Source organism: Maniola jurtina, chromosome 27 (assembly GCF_905333055.1).
Source record: "Maniola jurtina chromosome 27, ilManJurt1.1, whole genome shotgun sequence".
NCBI lineage: Eukaryota > Metazoa > Arthropoda > Insecta > Lepidoptera > Nymphalidae > Maniola > Maniola jurtina.
In genome coordinates this window covers 5,398,056-5,416,754 of record NC_060055.1, presented here as the reverse complement: position 1 = coordinate 5,416,754, position 18,699 = coordinate 5,398,056, and the positions used below count along the sequence as shown (strand labels likewise).

The 18,699-nt window shown below is 38.3% G+C and overlaps 2 protein-coding genes across 4 annotated transcripts in view; one reads left to right on the top strand and one right to left on the bottom strand.

The window, feature by feature from the left end:
- Positions 1-3,585: 3,585 nt before the first annotated feature.
- Positions 3,586-6,277, bottom strand: LOC123878943 (U-scoloptoxin(01)-Cw1a-like). The gene is made up of 4 exons (XM_045926320.1): positions 6,247-6,277; positions 5,666-5,835; positions 4,422-4,502; positions 3,586-3,740 (listed from the first exon to the last, which is right to left on the bottom strand). Exons 1-4 carry the CDS (start codon positions 6,275-6,277, stop codon positions 3,687-3,689), a joined length of 336 nt encoding a protein of 111 aa, XP_045782276.1. The 3' UTR covers positions 3,586-3,686.
- A 4,498-nt stretch (positions 6,278-10,775) lies between these two features.
- LOC123879212 overlaps positions 10,776-18,699 on the top strand; it is a 24,495-nt gene continuing 16,571 nt past the window's right edge. The window contains exons 1-5 of one of the 3 annotated variants that reach the window (XM_045926821.1): positions 10,777-11,132; positions 12,002-12,200; positions 12,936-13,074; positions 16,754-17,005; positions 18,059-18,317. In XM_045926821.1, coding sequence (XP_045782777.1) covers positions 10,865-11,132; positions 12,002-12,200; positions 12,936-13,074; positions 16,754-17,005; positions 18,059-18,317 — 1,117 coding nt within the window. In that variant the 5' untranslated portion in view covers positions 10,777-10,864. Of the gene's footprint in view, positions 11,133-12,001; positions 12,201-12,935; positions 13,075-16,753; positions 17,006-18,058; positions 18,318-18,699 lie in introns of all 3 variants that reach the window. The other 2 variants (XM_045926823.1, XM_045926824.1) reach the window with 2 other exon arrangements.

Here is an 18,699-nt window from a genome sequence, read left to right as displayed (position 1 = left end):
TTTTCATCAGGTGTGTTTGTGGTCAAGCACTTGCTTATACCTACAGAGTGTTTGGTAATTAGTATATAATGACGACACGTACCCATGCTACTTTGATCTGATAAATACAATGCTGAAGTAAAATGACGAAATAAAATTATAAAAATTTCCATACAATTTTTTTTATTTTTTTATGTCCAAGTTTTCATGACCCTAACGTGCCCTAACTCACTAAGATCGTTGGCCTTGGCCTATTTAAAGATGGCCAACGATTTCAGAGAGTTAGGGCACGTTAGGGTCATGAAAACTTTGACATATTTTTTTTTAAATTTTGTATGGAAATTTTTATAATTTTATTTCGTCATTATACTTCAGCGTTGTATTTATCAAATCAAAGTAGCATGGGTACGTGTCGTCATTATATACTAATTACCAAACATCCTGTATATACCCAATGAATTAAAAAAAAGGTATATATTTAAGAGCAGCTAAGCGATATGGCAATATATCGCTTGGATATTAGTGGTGCACGTGCCTTACAGGGTAGATAAAGCCCGTCCATCTTAATTCCGCAGCTAACACTGCGATGCTGTTTGTTTATTTATTTCTTTGTTCTCGCACTTTATTGCTTTGGTATAGAGTGGACACGGTTTAGCTATCGTACAGTTACGAAATAGGAATTTTATTTGAATAAAAATCTGTCTTTTTTTAAATTCAGATATAAGTTAGCCCTTGACTGCAATCTCAAATGGTGGTAAGTGATGATACAGCGGTGTATACATTGAAGCGGGCTAACCTGGAAGAAGTACATATGGCAGTTTTCATTAACAGGGCTCTCTCCGTCACTTACTCCATACAATCGTAGTTCCAATTTCATTTGAATATTAAGCAACCAAAGTCTATGAAATTTTGCAGACATATTCTAGAAACTAATATCTGTGCCTGTGGTGTTTTAGATTTTTCTAAAAATATGTAATTTCAAAATTACAGGAGCTCAAAGATTTGTATGTGGATTTTTAAGACCGCGTAACTTTGAAACCGAATATTTCAACAAAAATCTGGAAAACCACTGGCATAGATATTAGTTTCTAGAATATGTCTGCAAAATTTCATGGACTTTGGTTGCTTAATATTCAAATGAAATTGGAACTACGTTTGTATGGAGCGAGTGATGGAGAGACCCCTCTTAAGAAGTTTATTTAAATAAAAATCTGTCTATTTCTAATCAATAGCCTCATTAGATGACAGAAGGACTGGCTCATTTTTTGCGTAACGGATCAGCCTGGCTGTCCAGCGCGGAAATGCAACCAGTATTCTTGGCACCATTCCACGCGGGCATGATTTGTATAGTAATTAGATAAAGCTAAATTTAAGTTTTATTGTAAAATTTTGGGAATAAATAAAAATTAAATGCCAAGAAAAAATAAACTCTTAAATTTTATTTATTTATTCAGATACAAGTTAGCCCTTGACTGCAATCTCATATGGTGGTAAGTGATGATAGGTACAGTCAAAGATTGAAGCGGGCTAATCTGAAAGAGGTACATGGCAATTTTCATTAAACCCATACTCCTTTGTAGTATAGAAGCAGGCGTTATTTTGCGGAAGTCCATGACATACAAGGAACCAAAAGCTTAATTTGCTATAATCCGCCAAACCAAAGAAATCTGTATGGTGCAACATGTAGCATGCGACATGCACCGCCCGCCCTCCCACTGAGAAACATGCACTTTGCAATTAGGCATTGTAAGGTCTACGTCTACATCTCCTGAGGATGCTCCGGTGTCGGGGCGAAACGTGCGTCGAGTGGTGTTGGGATTTGTGTGGTGTTGCGTGGTGGTGGTGCGTGTGGCTTGCTTGATGGCTGGCTTTTCCTGCATGTTTATCAGTGGTAGGGCGGGTGGTGCATGTCGCATGCTATATGTTGCGCCATACAGATTTCTTTGGTTTGGCGGATTATAGCAAATTAAGCTTTTGGTTCCTTGTATGCCATACTCCTTTGGTTTTCTACACAGCTTTGTACCAGAACGCTAAATCGCTTCTTGTTATCATCATATCACATTCACACTTTCACACTAATATTATAAAGGAGAAAGTTTGTATGTGTGTGTGTGTGTGTGTATTTGTTACTCCTTCACGCAAAAACTACTCGACGGATTGGGCTGAAATTTAGAATGGAGATAGGCTATACCCTGGATTAGCACATAGGCTACTTTTTATCCCGGAAAATCAAAGAGTTCCCACGGGAATTTTTAAAAACCTACATCCACGCGAACGAAGTCGCGGGCATCAGCTAGTCTTACATACATAAATGAATCCTTGGAATCAAATGAATGAAAATTTGGGCAGACATGTAATAAACGATTTTCCTTTTTTATTTGAACTGTATGGTAGCTAAACTATGGTTTGGATCTCGAAATTAGTACTTGGTTTTGCTATTTTTACAAGCATTTATGTAACTTTTCATTATTTACCTCTTTGGAATAAACGCGTGTACTTTCGACTCGTAAATAAACAAGTCTGAGTTCGATTCCCAGTTAAAGTAATTTTGAGATATGGATAACTAGAGGATGCCCGCGGCTTCGCCCGCGTGGATTTCGGTTTTTTCTTACTCTGTACCAAATTTCATTAAAATCGGTTCAGCGGTTGGGCCATGAAAACGTAGCAGACAAACAGACAGACAGACACACTTTCGCATTTATAATATTAGTATGGATTATTCTATTAGCAACAACAACAGAGCTGGTGCGGCTTGTGAAGCGGCTGAATGCTAAAGCTTGCAAATACAGGGGTCTAGGCTCCGAATATGATTTTGTCCCATTTGGTGTCGAGACCCTTGGTCCGTGGGGTCCTATTAAAAAAATGCGTTTAAATTTTCAAAGTAAGATAACTACCTATACCACGTGGGGTATCATATGAAAGAGCTTTACCAGCTGTACATCCTAAAACAGATTTTTATTTATTGTCATGTACAATAGTTTTTGATTTATAGCGCAAAATGTTGGAAAAATATCCGAGTAAGGAACCCTCGGTGCGCGAGTCCGATTCGCACTTGGCTGGTTTTGGGCGTCTTTTTCAGGGACGGAACCCTAACAATTGTGTGCAATAGTATTAGCCACAAGATAATTAATTTTGCACAGTCTAATCTAAACTTATGCATAAATAATAAGACGGGTCTGGTGTTTTCTTAACAAAAGTATTTATTATGTAAAAATGAAAACTTTTTACAAGTGAAAATGCTAATAAATAAAAAGTACAGTGAAAAGGAACGTGTTTCATTTTATTATACTTAACAGGGCTCTCTCCGTCATTTACTCCATACAAACGTAGTTCCAATTTCATTTGAATATTAAGCAACCAAAATCCATAAAATTTTGCAGACATATTCTAGAAACGAATATCTGTGCCTGTGGTGTTTTAGATTTTTCCAAAAATACGCAGTTTTAAAATTACAGAGGCTCAAAGATTTGTACATATGAATTTTTAAGACCGCGTAACTTTGAAACCGAATATTTTAACAGAAATCTGGAAAACCACAGGCATAGATATATTAGTTTCTAGAATATGTCTGCAAAATTTCATGGACTTTGGTTGCTTAATATTCAAATGAAATTGGAACTACGTTTGTATGGAGCGAGTGACGGAGAGACCCCTCGTAAGTCAGCTAAGGAGAACTAAAGTATAGGTACATAATTATAATTAATTAATTACAAGTCTTTGTAAGGAGATCCGCAGCGTACGTTGTAGAAATGGTCGCATACCTGAAAAAATAAATTTATTGAATGTAGGATTTAAAAAACCTCCCCTTATCCTGAAAAACCTCGCCTTAGCCGGAAAACCACTAAAGTAGCCAGAAAAATCTCCCCTTAGCTGGAAAACCCTCTACTTAGTCGAAAAAAACACGCCCTTGATCGGAAAACACTTTCGCTTTCCTCGTAGCTTAGTTTTAAGTTTACGCAAATTATTATCACCACTATTTCATCTTACAAATCTAACAATTCTGAGTCAATATGAGTACAATAGTACCTACTTTGAATAAATGATTTGATTTGATTTGAAAAACCTGTTCTTAGCCAGAAAAATCTCCTCTTAGCTGGTAAACACTCTTCTTAGCCGGAAATCCCTCCCCCCTTAATCTAAAAATCCTCCCCTTAGCCGGAAAACCCTCCCCTAAGCCGGAAAACCCTCCCCTTAGCCAGAAAACCCTCCTCTTAGCTGGTAAACACTCTCTTTAATCGGAAAACCCTCTCCTTAGGTGGAAAAACTTCCCCTTAGCCGGGGGCCTAACTTAGAGAAAACTAATGCAAAATCTCAAGTTTGTAGACCCAGATAGTTTGAGCCATTGATGTAGGATGAATCTACCCGTTTGAGCTGTACGTTAGGTACTTACCTATACAGAATTTATCGAAGTGTAGGTAGTAACTATAAAGTATAAACCTAACCTGAAATTGTTCGTTGAAAAGCGTCCCATTGGTGCAAAGATCCGTGCTCACCAAGTGCTGACGCCAGCAGAAATGATATGCCTGAAAACATTAACAATTTATGTAAAATTCAGTGTTAGCATTGTTAAAAACTATAAGCTCGTGATAGCCTAGTGTAAGGTTATTTTTAAAAATTGATTTGAGTTGTCAAAAATAATATAAAATTATTAATTTACCTAATGCAGGTAGTTTGATAAAATCGATATTTGGCTCATTCGATGTCATACAATCTGTTGCTAGGAGGCCAACAAGATTGAACTTGCATAAATACGGGTGTTTCGAAGGTTTTAGTTCAGTCTCCTTCTGAGATTCGGAGCGATATCGCATATTTTCGGTATTTGGATTGTGAACTGAATAATTAGATGTTGTGATAGCAATCACGCTCTAATTAAATTACTTATTTTGGCATTAGTTTGTTTAGATTAAAACTCTCGGATAACCTTACACATTGAACTTGTGTTTTATTGTGTTGGTTTTGGAGAGGACATTCCAATAATTCGATAAAAATATTTAAATAATACCTGCTTTTCTGAGTGACGCCAATACTAGTGGTTAGAACGTCCGCCTTCTGATCTGAGGTCGGGGGTTCGATCCCGGGCACGCACCACTAACTTTTCAGTTACGTGCGTTTTAAGCGATTCAATATCATTTGCTTTAACGGTGAAGGAAAACATCGTGAGAAAACCTGCATGCCTGAGAGTTCTCCATGTTCTCAAAGGTGTGTGAAGTCTGCCGAACCGCATTGGGCCAGCGTGGCAGACTATGGCCTATCTCACTCTGAGAGGAGACCCGTACTCAGTAGTGGGGCGGAAATGGGTTGATCAGGTATTTTTAAAAACATGTATTTTTTGTTTAATGGGAGGCATCTTTAGGTACCTTTTTTCTTCTCTCTTGTCTGGCTTTTCAAAGATTAGCCAATGTCAAGTTTGTAGGTATTTGTAACATAGTTAAACTATACAAGTATGGACCCCGTCTGTGCCGGCGCTCGCCGACACACGCACGGCACCCCCTTAGAGCGCTTTCCAATCTGTTTTAACAAAAAAACACTCCAAAAAGGCAGAGCACGCCCGCCAGCTAACACGTCAACACAGACGATGTCCCTTTAGGTACCTACCTAACGTCCTGGGAAAGACATTGAGTTCTCGAAGCTTCCAGAACGTTGCCCAGCTGTTGGATTAGTTACTTGAAAGAAACTATGTACCTACCTGACACCCGCTGTCAACATCGGCGTAGTACCCTCTACTTCTGCCTTGGCAGCTGAAGCTTGTAGGGGGTGCCCTTTCGTAGACGGGGTATAGGGGTGGGTCATGCGGGAGATGTAAGATGTGGTAGTATTCGAAATCCTTCGGGTGTTGGCATAGTACTGCTGCTAACGCTAAAAAAATACGTCTTTATTAACCCCCGACCCAAAAAGAGGGGTGTTATGAGTTTGATGTGTGTATCTGTGTATCTGTCTGTGGCGTCGTAGCTCCTAAACTAATGAACCGATTTTATTTTTATTTTTTTTGTTTGAAAGGTGACTTGATCGAGAGTGTTCTTAGCTATAATCCAAGAAAATCGGTTCAGCCGTTTGAAAGTTATCAGCTCTTTTCTAGTTACGGTAACCTTCACTGGTCTGGGGTGTTATAAATTTTTAATTTACACTTGTTACTCGTAATTCAGATGATGCGAAAGTGTGTATGTCCGTCTGTTTGTCTACTACCTTTTGAGGTTTAACCGAATTTGGATTCACTTATAACTTAGTTTAAAAATTTGGCTATACTTATAACGTTTAAAAATCACTTACCAATTAAAAACGCTGCTATGCTTTTCAACATATCAAAAACTTATATATTAATTTTAATTAATAAATTAGTTTAATCTAAAAATAAATAGGTAAATTAATAAATTAATGGCACAAGCGGTCCGAATGCCTCGATTGACTAAACTAAATCAAATACCTTTCAAAGTTTAGAATGTAATATAACTATCATGTATGTATAACATTGGTACGAGTATGTGGTCGGCTTTATGTAAGAAGTCGTACCTACTGAAGAATTTTATTTGTATGTTTACGCGTTTACTCCGCCGATTTTGAAAATTTTTAGGGTTCCGTACCTCAAAAGGAAAAGCGGAACCCTTATAGGATCACTTTGTTGGCTGTCTGTCTGTCCGTCCGTCGTGTCTGTCAAAAAAACTTATAGGGTACTTCCCGTTGACCTAGAATCGTGAAATTTACTAGGTAGGTAGGTCTTATAGCACAAGTAAAGGAATAAATCCGAAAAACATGAATTTGTGGTTACATCATTTAAAAAAAATTAAAAATGTGCCTAAATTATCAAAGTAAGATAACTATACCAAGTGGAGTATCATAATATGAAAGGCTTTACCTGTACATTCTAAAACAGAGGGGTAGTTCTTACTAATATTGCAAGAATTAGTTTTACTTATCCCACGGGGGGGGGATGTAATCACACTAATATTATAAAGGCGAAAGTTTGTATGTGTGTGTGTGTGTGTGTGTGTATGTTTGTTACTCCTTCACGCAAAAACTACTGGACGGATTTGGCTGAAATTTGGAATGGAAATAGATAATATCCTGGATTAGCACATAGGCTACTTTTTATCCCGGAAAATCAAAGAGTTCCCACGGGATTTCAAAAAACCTAAATCCACGCGGGCGAAGTCGCGGGCATCGGCTAATTTGGCAATAAAATCTTGTGGTCAACTGATCTAGCGCTCCTATACGATACTACTTAGACACCAAACAAGGGTAGGTATAGTTTTAATGAAACTGCCATAGCCCTTTCAAATTAACCCGCTTCCATCCTACACTGCATCGTCACTTACCACTAGGTGAGATCGCATTTTCACACCGCTGACTCTGAGCTTTCTTACGATGCTTATAATTAACTATATTATAGTTAGCGACAATCTCGGCACGTACTTAAATTAAAAAAAAACCGGCCAAGTGCGAGTCAGACTCGCGCACTGAGGGTTCCGTACTCGGGTATTTTTTCCAACATTTTGCACGATAAATCAAAAACTATACATAAAAATAAATAAAAATCTGTTTTAGGATCTACAGGTAAAGCCCTTTCATATGATACCCCACTTGGTATAGTTATCTTATTTTGAAAATTGAGCCACATTTTAATTTTTTTTTTAAATTATGTAACCACAAATTCGCGGTTTTCAGATTTATTTCTGTACTTGTGCTATAAGACCTACCTACCTGCCAAATTTCATGATTCTAGGTCAACGGGAAGTATCCTATAGGTTTCTTGACAGACACGACGGACGGACGGACGGACGGACAGACAGACAGACAGACAATAAAGTGATCCTATAAGGGTTCCGTTTGTCCTTTTGAGGTACGGAACCCTAAAAAATATCGTAAAACCTCGTGAAATACCATTGATGGCAAGTTAGTAGGTTTTATAGACATTTTCGCCATATCTGTATACTAGATATCCTTTATTAGTTAGTACCTTACTCTATGCCTAGTATCAGTGACCTCTACTAATACATGCTGGACTTGCTATCACAGTCACACTATCACACTAATATTATAAAGGCGAAAGTTTGTATGTGTGTGTGTGTGTGTGTGTGTGTGTGTGTGTGTGTGTGTGTGTGTGTGTGTGTGTGTGTGTTTGTTACTCCTTCACGCAAAAACTACTGGACGGATTGGGCTGAAATTTAGAATGGAGATAGATTATACCCTGGATTAGCACATATGCTACTTTTTATCCCGGAAAATCAAAGAGTTCCCACGGGATTTTTAAAAAACTACATCCACGCGAACGAAGTCGCGGGCATCAGCTAGTTGATCATAATAATCATCGCAGTCAACCCATTGCCGGCCCACTACTGAGACCTCTCGGAATGAGAAGGGTCCAGGCTATTAAGTCTTCCACTGGCCAGGTGCGGATTGGCAGACTTCACACACCTTTGAGAACACTATGAAGAACTCTCAGGCATGCAGGTTTCCTCACAATGATTTTCACTGTTAAGCAAGTGATATTTTAATAGAACCTAAAATTTAAAATTGTAATCCTAATTGAAATCCTATAAATCACCCAAATAGAAGGCTAAAGTTTAAACCACAACCGATTTGTTTGCTTCCGCGGTTGGTCCTTCAACCATAGTATGGCATATTATTGTAAATTTAATACTTGAAAAGAGCAACCGCCGAGTTTCTTGCTGGTTCTTCTCGGTAGGAACGACATTCCGAACCAGTGGTAGATTATTTTGACGATTCAATAAAAATATTTTGAATTTGAAATCACGTCATAACGGAGCAATGGATCGACATATTTTTTTGCATAGGTACCTATTATAGCTATGAGAGTGATATAGGCTACTTTTAATCCCGGAAAATCTAAGAGTTCCCACGCGATTTTCAAAAACCTAAATCCACGCGGACAAAGTCGCGGGTTTAGCTAGTTGTATCCCAAAAATAAATATCTACCTACTCAATAAACTAACAATTTGCATAATCAATCATAGTAATCGATATTTAAGAGTGGTCTCTCCGTCACTCCCTCCATACAAACGTAGTTCGTCTCTCATTTGAATACTAACCAATCATACTCAATGGAATTTTGTAGAAACGTTCCGGGAACTAATATCTATGCCTGTGGTTTTCCAGATTTCCGTTAAAATATTCTGTTTCAAAGTTACGCGGTCTTAAAAATTCACATACAAATCTTTGAGCTCCTGTAATTTTAAAACTGATATTTTTAGAAAAATCTAAAACACCACAGGCACAAATATTAGTTTCTAGACTATGTCTGCAAAATTTTATGAACTTTGGTTGCTTTATATTCAAATGAAATTAGGACTACGATTGTATGGAGTAAGTGACGGAGAGAGCCCTGTTAAAGTCGAAATAAAAGTCGATGTTAACTGATCACTCGAGTACAACCCGAGTGACATGTCAATGTCGATCTGTATCTCGACATATCGTTGTCCAGTGACCTCTTTATTTTAACATGCGAGTGACCGCAAGGTCATGACCTTGTAACTTAAGAGTGCCCTCCATGGTTGCTCCAAGCATGCTAGTATGTTAGCTTACCACACTGGCCAAATGCAGAATGACAAGAGAATTGGCGATCTACACAACAGGCTAACTAGACACCGTAACAGGCTTGCGACTCCTACGCCCCGCCTCAGGAAGGTCCAAAAGTCATTTGTGGGAATGGATATAATCTTTTATAATCAAATTCCGCTATCAATTTTGGACTTGCCTTTACACAGGTTCAAAAAATCTATTAAAAATCTGCTCTTGAGAAAAGCATATTATATTATCGAAGATTATGTAAATGATAGAAGAGCGTAGATTTGACCTGCAGCTCGCTCCAGCAATGCGCGGGACTTCAATTACATACATGGCATACCTTTACTTTTATACATGGCATAATATTGTATATAGCAAATCTTTGAAAAGAGCAACCGCCGAGTTTCTTGCTGGTTCTTCTCGGTAGGATAGTCATTCCGAACCAGTGGTAGATGCTTTTGACGATTCAAAAGTACTTGTAAAGGTCTAATTGAACAAAAATATTTTGAATTTGAATTGGCGTTTTGGAGTTTTCATACACCTGCACCTTAGACTGATGACGACTTAGCTGGCGCATTAAGTAAGCGCTGTGGAAGATGGTGGGAGGTCCCGAGTTCGATTCCCGGCTGGGGTTATAATATTAGAAAGAGTTAGAATATTATAATTTCTAAATTTCTGGTTTGGTCTGGTGGAAGGTTTCGGCCGTGGCTAGTTACCATCCTACCAGCAAAGCCGTGGCGCCAAGCGATTTAGCGTTCCGGTACGATGCCGTGTAAAACCATAGGAGTATGGGTTTAATGAAAACTGCCATACCCTGTTGTCCTCTTTTGCCTATTTTTGATAATATTGGCGTGATTGGCATCAACCAGTAAATTGCACTGATTGTAGTCTAAAAAGGTACAATCCAGAGTCATGAAGATAATACCTACAAAATTATCTATAATGTAAAGTGACAGGATACTATCTCTATGTGACAGGACTTCGTCTGTGGTGGCGTTTGCTGGCGCGCGTGTTATGCCTTTTTGGAGTGTTTTTTTTTTTGTTAAAAGTGGCCGGTTTCTGCGTTCTGCTGGTGTTTATTGGTGGTGGAACTGACTGGGAAGCACTCTAAAGGGGCGCCGCGTGTATGTCGGCGGGCGCCGGCACAGACGAAGTACATACTTATACATATAGTTTCCCTAACTTGTAAATATCTACAAACTTGACATTGGCTAATCAGTGTAAAGCCAGACTAGAAAAAAAAAAGTGACAGTTGAGATTTGACATTTAACACATCTTTTATTATTCGTGGTCTGTGTTCGTGGTCTGTGAACTTGATTAGATAAACATTGCAATTTTAAGATTTCAATCGATAAAATAGCAAAAAATGCCTCTCATCATAATTTGCGGCACACCAGTTAGTGGCAAAACAACCAGGGCTATAGAACTGAAACAGTTTTTCGAGAACGAACATGAAAAACATGTGGAAATCGTCTCGGAAGACGAAGCCATTGTAAAGTTAGGTTACGATAAGAATTCGACGTATTTGGACTCCCAAAAGGAGAAGAGGATCCGTGGTTACCTTAAATCTGAAGTTATACGGCTCATTGGTAAAGACAATGTGGTTATTTTGGATGGAAGCAACTACATAAAAGGTATGAACTTAACCTAGTAGACAATTGTTATTTTTTTTCGAAAAATGTAGGGTTTGTCCCACTAGGTTGCTATTTTTGATGTGTATTATAAATTGATTTGTCCTATTCTCAAGATGTGAGCTATTACAGTGACAAATTTCATCTAGATCGGTCCAGCTTTGAGTATTGAAAGATAACAGACGGACGGTTTCTCATTTATATTAAGACTGAATTTACTCTTACAATGGTGATGGATAATGTCTGTAACATCCCGCCAACTGATGTTAGATCTAATATGTAGAGGTACCAAAAAAAATAATTAGCCTCATAGAGTGATACCCATGGGAGATATGAGGATTTAGAGAATTTGTTTAAAACTCAGTGACAACCCGAGAACACAGAGAAAGTAAACAGCTGATTACAGAAAATTACAGAAACAAACTTGTAAAAAACTACAGTGAGCCATTGACACTGGAATTCATAGTCAAGTTTTTTTTTCCTCTCGCATCTGGCTTTACACGGATTAGCCAATGTCAAGTTTGTAGTTATTTACAAGTTAGGGAAAGTATAAGTATGGACTTCGTCTGTGCCGGCGCCCGCCGACACACACGCGGCGCCCCTTTAAAGCGCTTCCCAGTCAATTCCACCACCAATAAACACCAGTAAAACACAAAAACTGGCCACTTCTCACAAAAAAACACTAAAAAAAAGCATCGCACGCGCACCAGCAAATGCCACCACAGACAAAGTCATAGTCAAGTTAGAGGTTTCTTTAGGGAACCATTCAGTTGACATGTGTCATTTAATGTATTGCATAAAGGTATGGCCTATGTTGTCTGCTACCTTACGCATACTCTGATCAAGATCCCTATGCACACATCTGATTCCAGGTTATCGCTATGAGTTATACTGCGCTTCGAAAGCATCAAAATCAACTCAATGTACAGTATACACTATACGGAACCAACTAGAAGCTTGGGAAGAAAATGTATTGAGGCTTGACGTTAAGGAAAACAATCCAAATGAACCCTGTGATTTGAATAACCAACCGTACACTGAAGAGGTGTTCAATGCTCTAACAAAGTTCAGGTACCCTTTTAATTTTTAACCCCTGACCCAAAAAGAGGGGTGTTATAAATTTGACGTGTGTATCTGTGTATCTGTCTGTGGCATCGTAGCTCCTAAACTAATGAACTGTTTAATTTAGTTTTTTTTTATTTGAAAGGTGGGCTTGATCGAGAGTTTTCTTAGCCATAATCCAAGAAAATCGGTTCAGCCGTTTCAAAGTTATCACCTCTTTTCTGGTTAGTGTAACCTTCACTTGTCGCGGTGGTTCAAAACAAGTGTAAATTAAAAATTTATTGTTACTAGCTGATACCCGCGACTTCGTTCGCGTGGATGTAGGTTTTTTGAAATTCCCGTGGGAACTCTTTGATTTTCCGGGATAAAAAGTAGCCTATGTGCTAATCCAGGGTATAATCTATCTCCATTCTAAATTTCAGCCCAATCCGTCCAGTAGTTTTTGCGTGAAGGAGTAACAAACACACACACACACACTCACACACACATACAAACTTTCTCCTTTATAATATTAAGTGTGATGGCCTGCACACCACCTGTAATATTGAGTATTAGCACATAGGCTACTTTTTATCCCGGAAAATCAAAGAGTTCCCACGGGAATTTTAAAAAACCTACATCCACGCGAACGAAGTCGCGGGCATCAGCTAGTAGAGACATAAAATAGGAACTAATGCCTACCCTGACTTAGGATCCTATGCACGCCTCACTGGTACACCTGAAATATATTTTCTTTTTGTCTAGATTTGAGGAGCCGAACTCAAACAACAGATGGGATAGCCCCCTGTTCACAGTGCAGCCTGCCCACCAAATAGACCTCCATGCTATATACAAAGTGCTGTTTGAGAAGAAACCACCACCGCCCAACATGAGCACACAGAACGTAAGAATCTTACTTAGTTTTTAGGGTTCCGTACCTCGAAAGGAAAAACGGAACCCTTATATGATCACTTTCTTGTCTGTCTGTCTGTCCGTCAGTCCGTCCGTCCGTCCGTCAGTCCGTCCGTCCGTCCGTCCGTCCGTCCGAGCGTCCGTCCGTCCGTCCGTCCATCGTGTCTGTCAAGAAAACCTATAGAGTACTTCCCGTTGACCTAGAACAATGAAATTTGGCAGTTAGATAAGTCTTATAGCACAAGTAAAGGAATAAATCGAAAACTGTGAATTTGTGGTTACACCATTAAAAAAAAATTAAAATGTGTTTCAATTTTCAAAGTAAGATAACTATACCAAGTAGGGTATCATATGAAAGGGTTTTGACTGTACATTCTAAAACAGATTTTTATTTATTTTTATGCATAATAATTTTTAATTTATCATCCAAAATCATCGGTGCGCGAGACTGACTCTCACTTGGATGCAAATTAGATGAGTAGATCCGACATTGTGTACTCGTTACATGTGTAAACTGGTTGTACCAAGTTAACGTGGCTTGCAAGCTGTCTTGCAACTAGATCCAAATGAAATAGTTTTCTTAAAATTGATTGATTGATTCTATTTTTAACCCCCGACCCAAAAAGAGGGGTGTTATAAGTTTGACGTGTGTATCTGTGTATCTGTCTGTGGCATCGTAGCGCCTAAACGAAAGAACCAATTTTAATTTTGTTTTTTTTTGTTTGAAAGGTGGCTTGATCGAGAGTGTTGTTAGCTATAATCCAAAACAATTGGTTCAGTCGTTTAAAAGTTATCAGCTCTTTTCTAGTTTTCTTGTAGAAAAGAAGGTTAGATAACCGTTAGGTTCCTAATATTCAAGTGTCAATTGACAAATGTCAAGCTGTCAAGATGGACGTTGCCTAGATATACATAATTATTTATTTGAAAATGATGTTTTGGAAAACTCAGATACTTTAGATCGTAGGCGCGAAATAGTCCAAGAAAATCGGTTCAGCCGTTTGAAAGTTATCAGCTCTTTTCTAGTTACTGTAACCTTCACTTGTCGGGGGTGTTTTAAATTTTTAATTTACATTTGTCATAGCAAGTGCATCCCTTAACAGGGCTCTCTCCGTCACTCGTTTCCACTCGTTTCATACAATCGTAGTTCCAATTTCATTTGAATATTAAGCAACCAAAGTCCATGAAATTTTGCAGACATATTCTAGAAACTAATATCTGTGTCTGTGGTGTTTTAGATTTTTCTAAAAATATGTAGTTTTAAAATTACAGGGGCTCAAAGATTTGTATGTGAATTTTTAAGACCGCGTAACTTTGAAACCGAATATATTAACAGAAATCTGGAAAACCACAGACACAGATATTAGTTTCTAGAATATGTCTGCAAAATTTCATGGACTTTGGTTGCTTAATATTCAAATGAAATTGAAACTACGATTGTATGAAACGAGTGACGGAGAGAGCCCTCTTAAACACCCGCTCATACCTGTTGCATAGACTTGACTCGCCACTTGACATAGTATAAACACTTTTTTAAAGTGACCATCAAAAGGAGTACAATTGTATCTACTTTGAATAAATGATTTTGACTTTGACTTTGACTTTATGTTATTTTAGCTACAAATTACAAACACCAAAGCGAAGGAGTGTTATGTGTGTCTATCACACTTCACACTAATATTATAAAGGAGAAAGTTTGTATGTGTGTGTGTGTGTGTGTGTGTGTGTGTGTCTGTGTGTGTATGTTTGTTACTCCTTCACGCAAAAACTACTGGACGGATTGGGCTGAAATTTAGAATGGAGACAGATTATACCCTGGATTAGCACATATGCTACTTTTTATCCCGGAAAATCAAAGAGTTCCCACGGGATTTTTAAAAAACTACATCCACGCGAACGAAGTCGCGGGTATCAGCTAGTATGTTATATGTTTGTTCTTTTATGGCGCTCTGGTTTATCTAGTGCTTTTCAACAAAAGTGTGGTGCAAATTGTGTTCACTTTTTGTCATCAACTCTCTGTTTTTGAGTTGATCGAATATTAATTTTAATAATGGATTCGAAAACCGTAAGTGCAGAGTTCTTTTGTTATTTGTCGTATTCTGGCTTATATACTTTCGCTTTTAGATAGGGAGTTGATGGCAGAAAAAATTAAATCATTTGCTCGTATGCCAGAAGTCGAAATTAGTGAAGCTTCAATTTCTGGCATTCTTGTCTTTAAGTTATAGAGTAAATTAAAAGAACAGCTGATCTAAATCATTTGTTCGCGTCTGGCACTACTCCGCCTTGGTAAGACTTCCATATAAATATCTATGCCAGACTTCCACTTCTTCTCTACGTTAGTTAGTATTTTTTTTAAGGTGGATGTGACGGGTCTGCCCGCGAAATTCAAATTGTATTTGGTTTTCGCAATTCGTAAACTAATACGACAAAGTAGGCTTATGGTTTATTTGCGACAATACCCCCCCCCCCCCCCCCCATCTATTTATATAGAAATCTTTACTTGAAAGGGTCCAATTTAAGAAATTAGCCCTAGTATTGACTGTAACTCACAAATTAGTCGATACTAGAGCAAATTTCTTAAACTGGACCTCATCAAGTAAATATTTTTATATAAACACGTGGAAATGATACTGCCATTGTCGCAACTAGAATGCCACAAGCCTACTTTGTCGTATTAGTTTACAAATTGCAAAAACCCAATTAAAACTTGAACTTCGCGGGCAGACCCGTCGCTTGCCCCTTAAATAATATAATTTCTAAGATTTGACATCTGGCATTCATCTTCTCGAGCTACAAGCAAATTATTAAGAACACTTACTTTTCTTATTCATTCCAAAAAGAGCTTAGACAATTAGAAGGAAAAAAAAATTCCAGAAAGCATCTGAATCTCTAACCAGTGACCCTTTTTTAAATTTTCAAACTTTTTTCAAAAAGCGTTGCCCCCTCATTATCTTTCTTCAAAATCTATATAACTATCAAAAACTTTATATAACAGTGAGCCTATAGTAATATTCAATGATGAGCTTGTAATAATTTAGCGAAATTGCCACCAACACCCTCATGCTCACCCTGGCTTCAAACCTTGTGCATGTCACTGATAGTGATGTTCGCCAAACCGAACTGCTGTTTTGAGACCGCCATCTATTATTATCGAGGTATTTTAACTCAGATTAAAAGCTTTATTTTTAGGGTTCCGTACCTCAAAAGGAAAAACGGGACCCTTATATGGTCACTTTGTCTGTCTGTCCGTCTGGCGTGTACGGATATCCGAATACGGCGCGCGAGTCTGATTCGCACTTGGTCGGTGTTTTTTTATTACTTACTAATTAATTTTTAACACTAGGTACTTACAAAACTGTACTTAGTTTAATTCTTAGTTTATTTAAAAGGTAAACAAATAGCTTCTCGCTGAAATGCGTAAGAGAGACACTATACGCGGCACATACGACCTTGTTAGCGCCAACTGATATCATGATACGAGTGAAAACCTAATTCCAGAAGGTCTAAAACGCCGGGGAAATCGCGTCGCTTACGCGTTTCTCCGAGAAAGTTACTGCGATTTGGGGCGGGCGGTGTACCTTAGGCTGCATGTTACTGCCTGCCTGCTTCCATATAACATTAAATAAGTATTTTAACCGGGCATAACTTATACGCACTAATGTTTTTTCTTATAGGGAAAAGGTCGACCATTATCCAAAATTGAGACAAAATGTCTCCTACGATTAATCGAATCCAGCAACATCATAGCACGTAAGAGCACTGATGCTGCAACCAATCAAATGAAGCTAGAAGAGTGGAAGAAGATCGCAGAAGACTTTAACACCAAGACAGTATGGCGGCGTAGTCCACAGCAGTTGAGACTGAAATGGGAGAATTTGAAGAAGTGTTCCCGGAAGCGGAGTTTGAGAATCAAGATGAACCACCAGGTTAGTAAACAATTATCTATACTAATAAATAAAATTGGAGTGTCTGTCTGTAATTTCGAAATAACTACCTTATATTAAGCTCATATGGTTATTTGAACGATACCAACACTGAATCACACGTTTTTAAAATTTTTGTCTGTCTGTCTGTCTGTCTGTCTGTTTGAAAAGGCTAATCTTCGGAACGGCTGGACCGATTTTGACGGGGTTTTCACAGACAAGTAGAGAATTGACCAGGGAGTAACATAGGCTACTTTTTTAACCGACTTTCAAAAAGGGAGTTGTGTTTTTCTACCTATGTACACCGAAATCTCCGAGATTTCTGAACCGATTTGCTTCATTTCTTTTTTAATCGATAGAGGAACTTCGCAACATTGTTTCATAAAAAATTTGGAGTCTAACTCTTCAATCCTGATGCTGCAGGGGATCTGACCAATCCACGCGGGCGAAGCGGCGGGCATCATCTAGTCTAAATATATAAAAGGAAAACTGATTGACTGACTGAATTTAAAAAATACACATTTTACAAACTAGGCGAGTGAGGTGTCTTTTAGGTAAACACATCCCATCTTAGGCCATGTCATCACTTCCCATTTGGTGTGATTATGGTCAAGCGTGTGCTTGTAGTGAATAAAAACTCACATTTTAGGTTTTTTTTTTGGCTGTCTGTCATCAAGGGAGTCAAAACCCATAGGGCACTTTTTGTTGATGTACAATCATAGCAGGGAGCTACGTCTTATAGCACAAGTAAAGGAAAAAATCCGAGAACCATGAATTTGACCTGTTACATCACATTTAAAAAAAAAAAAGAATATTAGCCATGTTAAATGACTAATATTCCCCTTTCCTCTCCAACTAAGCGTCAGGCTTGTGCTAGGAGTAGGTACGACAATAGTGCAACGGGCGGGGTTTGAACCTTCGACCTTTCGGTTTTCAGTCCACTCCTTTACCGGTTGAGCTATTGAGGCTGTAGTATATAAAAATTTAAAAAGTAAATATTTCTTGTACTAATCGTGTGGATTCCGACTCGCACTTGACCGGTTTTTTTTTTCGCAGATGGGTCCGGATGAAGAATACATTCCTCCAGATGATATCCTCGACAGAGTCGCGAAATTACTGGACAGGCCATTTGGGGGTGACGCGGAGTTGGATGGGTTACCGAACCCATCCATGTCCGCGTCTCTGCCGGATGTGGATGAGTTTATAACCGGAAATATCCGGCTGCAAATGGATGAGCCGGTTATGGAGTTTGTGGATGTGGAAATCCGAGAACAATCGAAGGAACCAACGTGCTCTTGTCATGAAAGCTTATGTGGTACCTATGTAATCTATCTATCATTTACTAGGGTATTTATTATTTACAGGATCACTTAGTTGTCTGTCTGTTTGTCTGTCTATCTGTCGTGTCTGTCAAGAACCTATAGGGTACTCCCCGTTGACCTAGAATCATGAAATTTGGCAGCTAGGTAGGTCTTATAGCACAAGTACAGGAATAAATCTGAAAACCGCGAATTTGTGGTTACATCATTAAAAAAAAATTAAATGTGTTTCAATTTTCAAAGTAAGATAACTATACCATGTGGGACATCATAATCTGAAAGGGCTTTACCTGTACATTCTTCAAACAGATTTTTATTTATTTTCATGCATAATAGTTTTTGATTTATCGTGAAAAATGTCGAAAAAATACTCGAGCA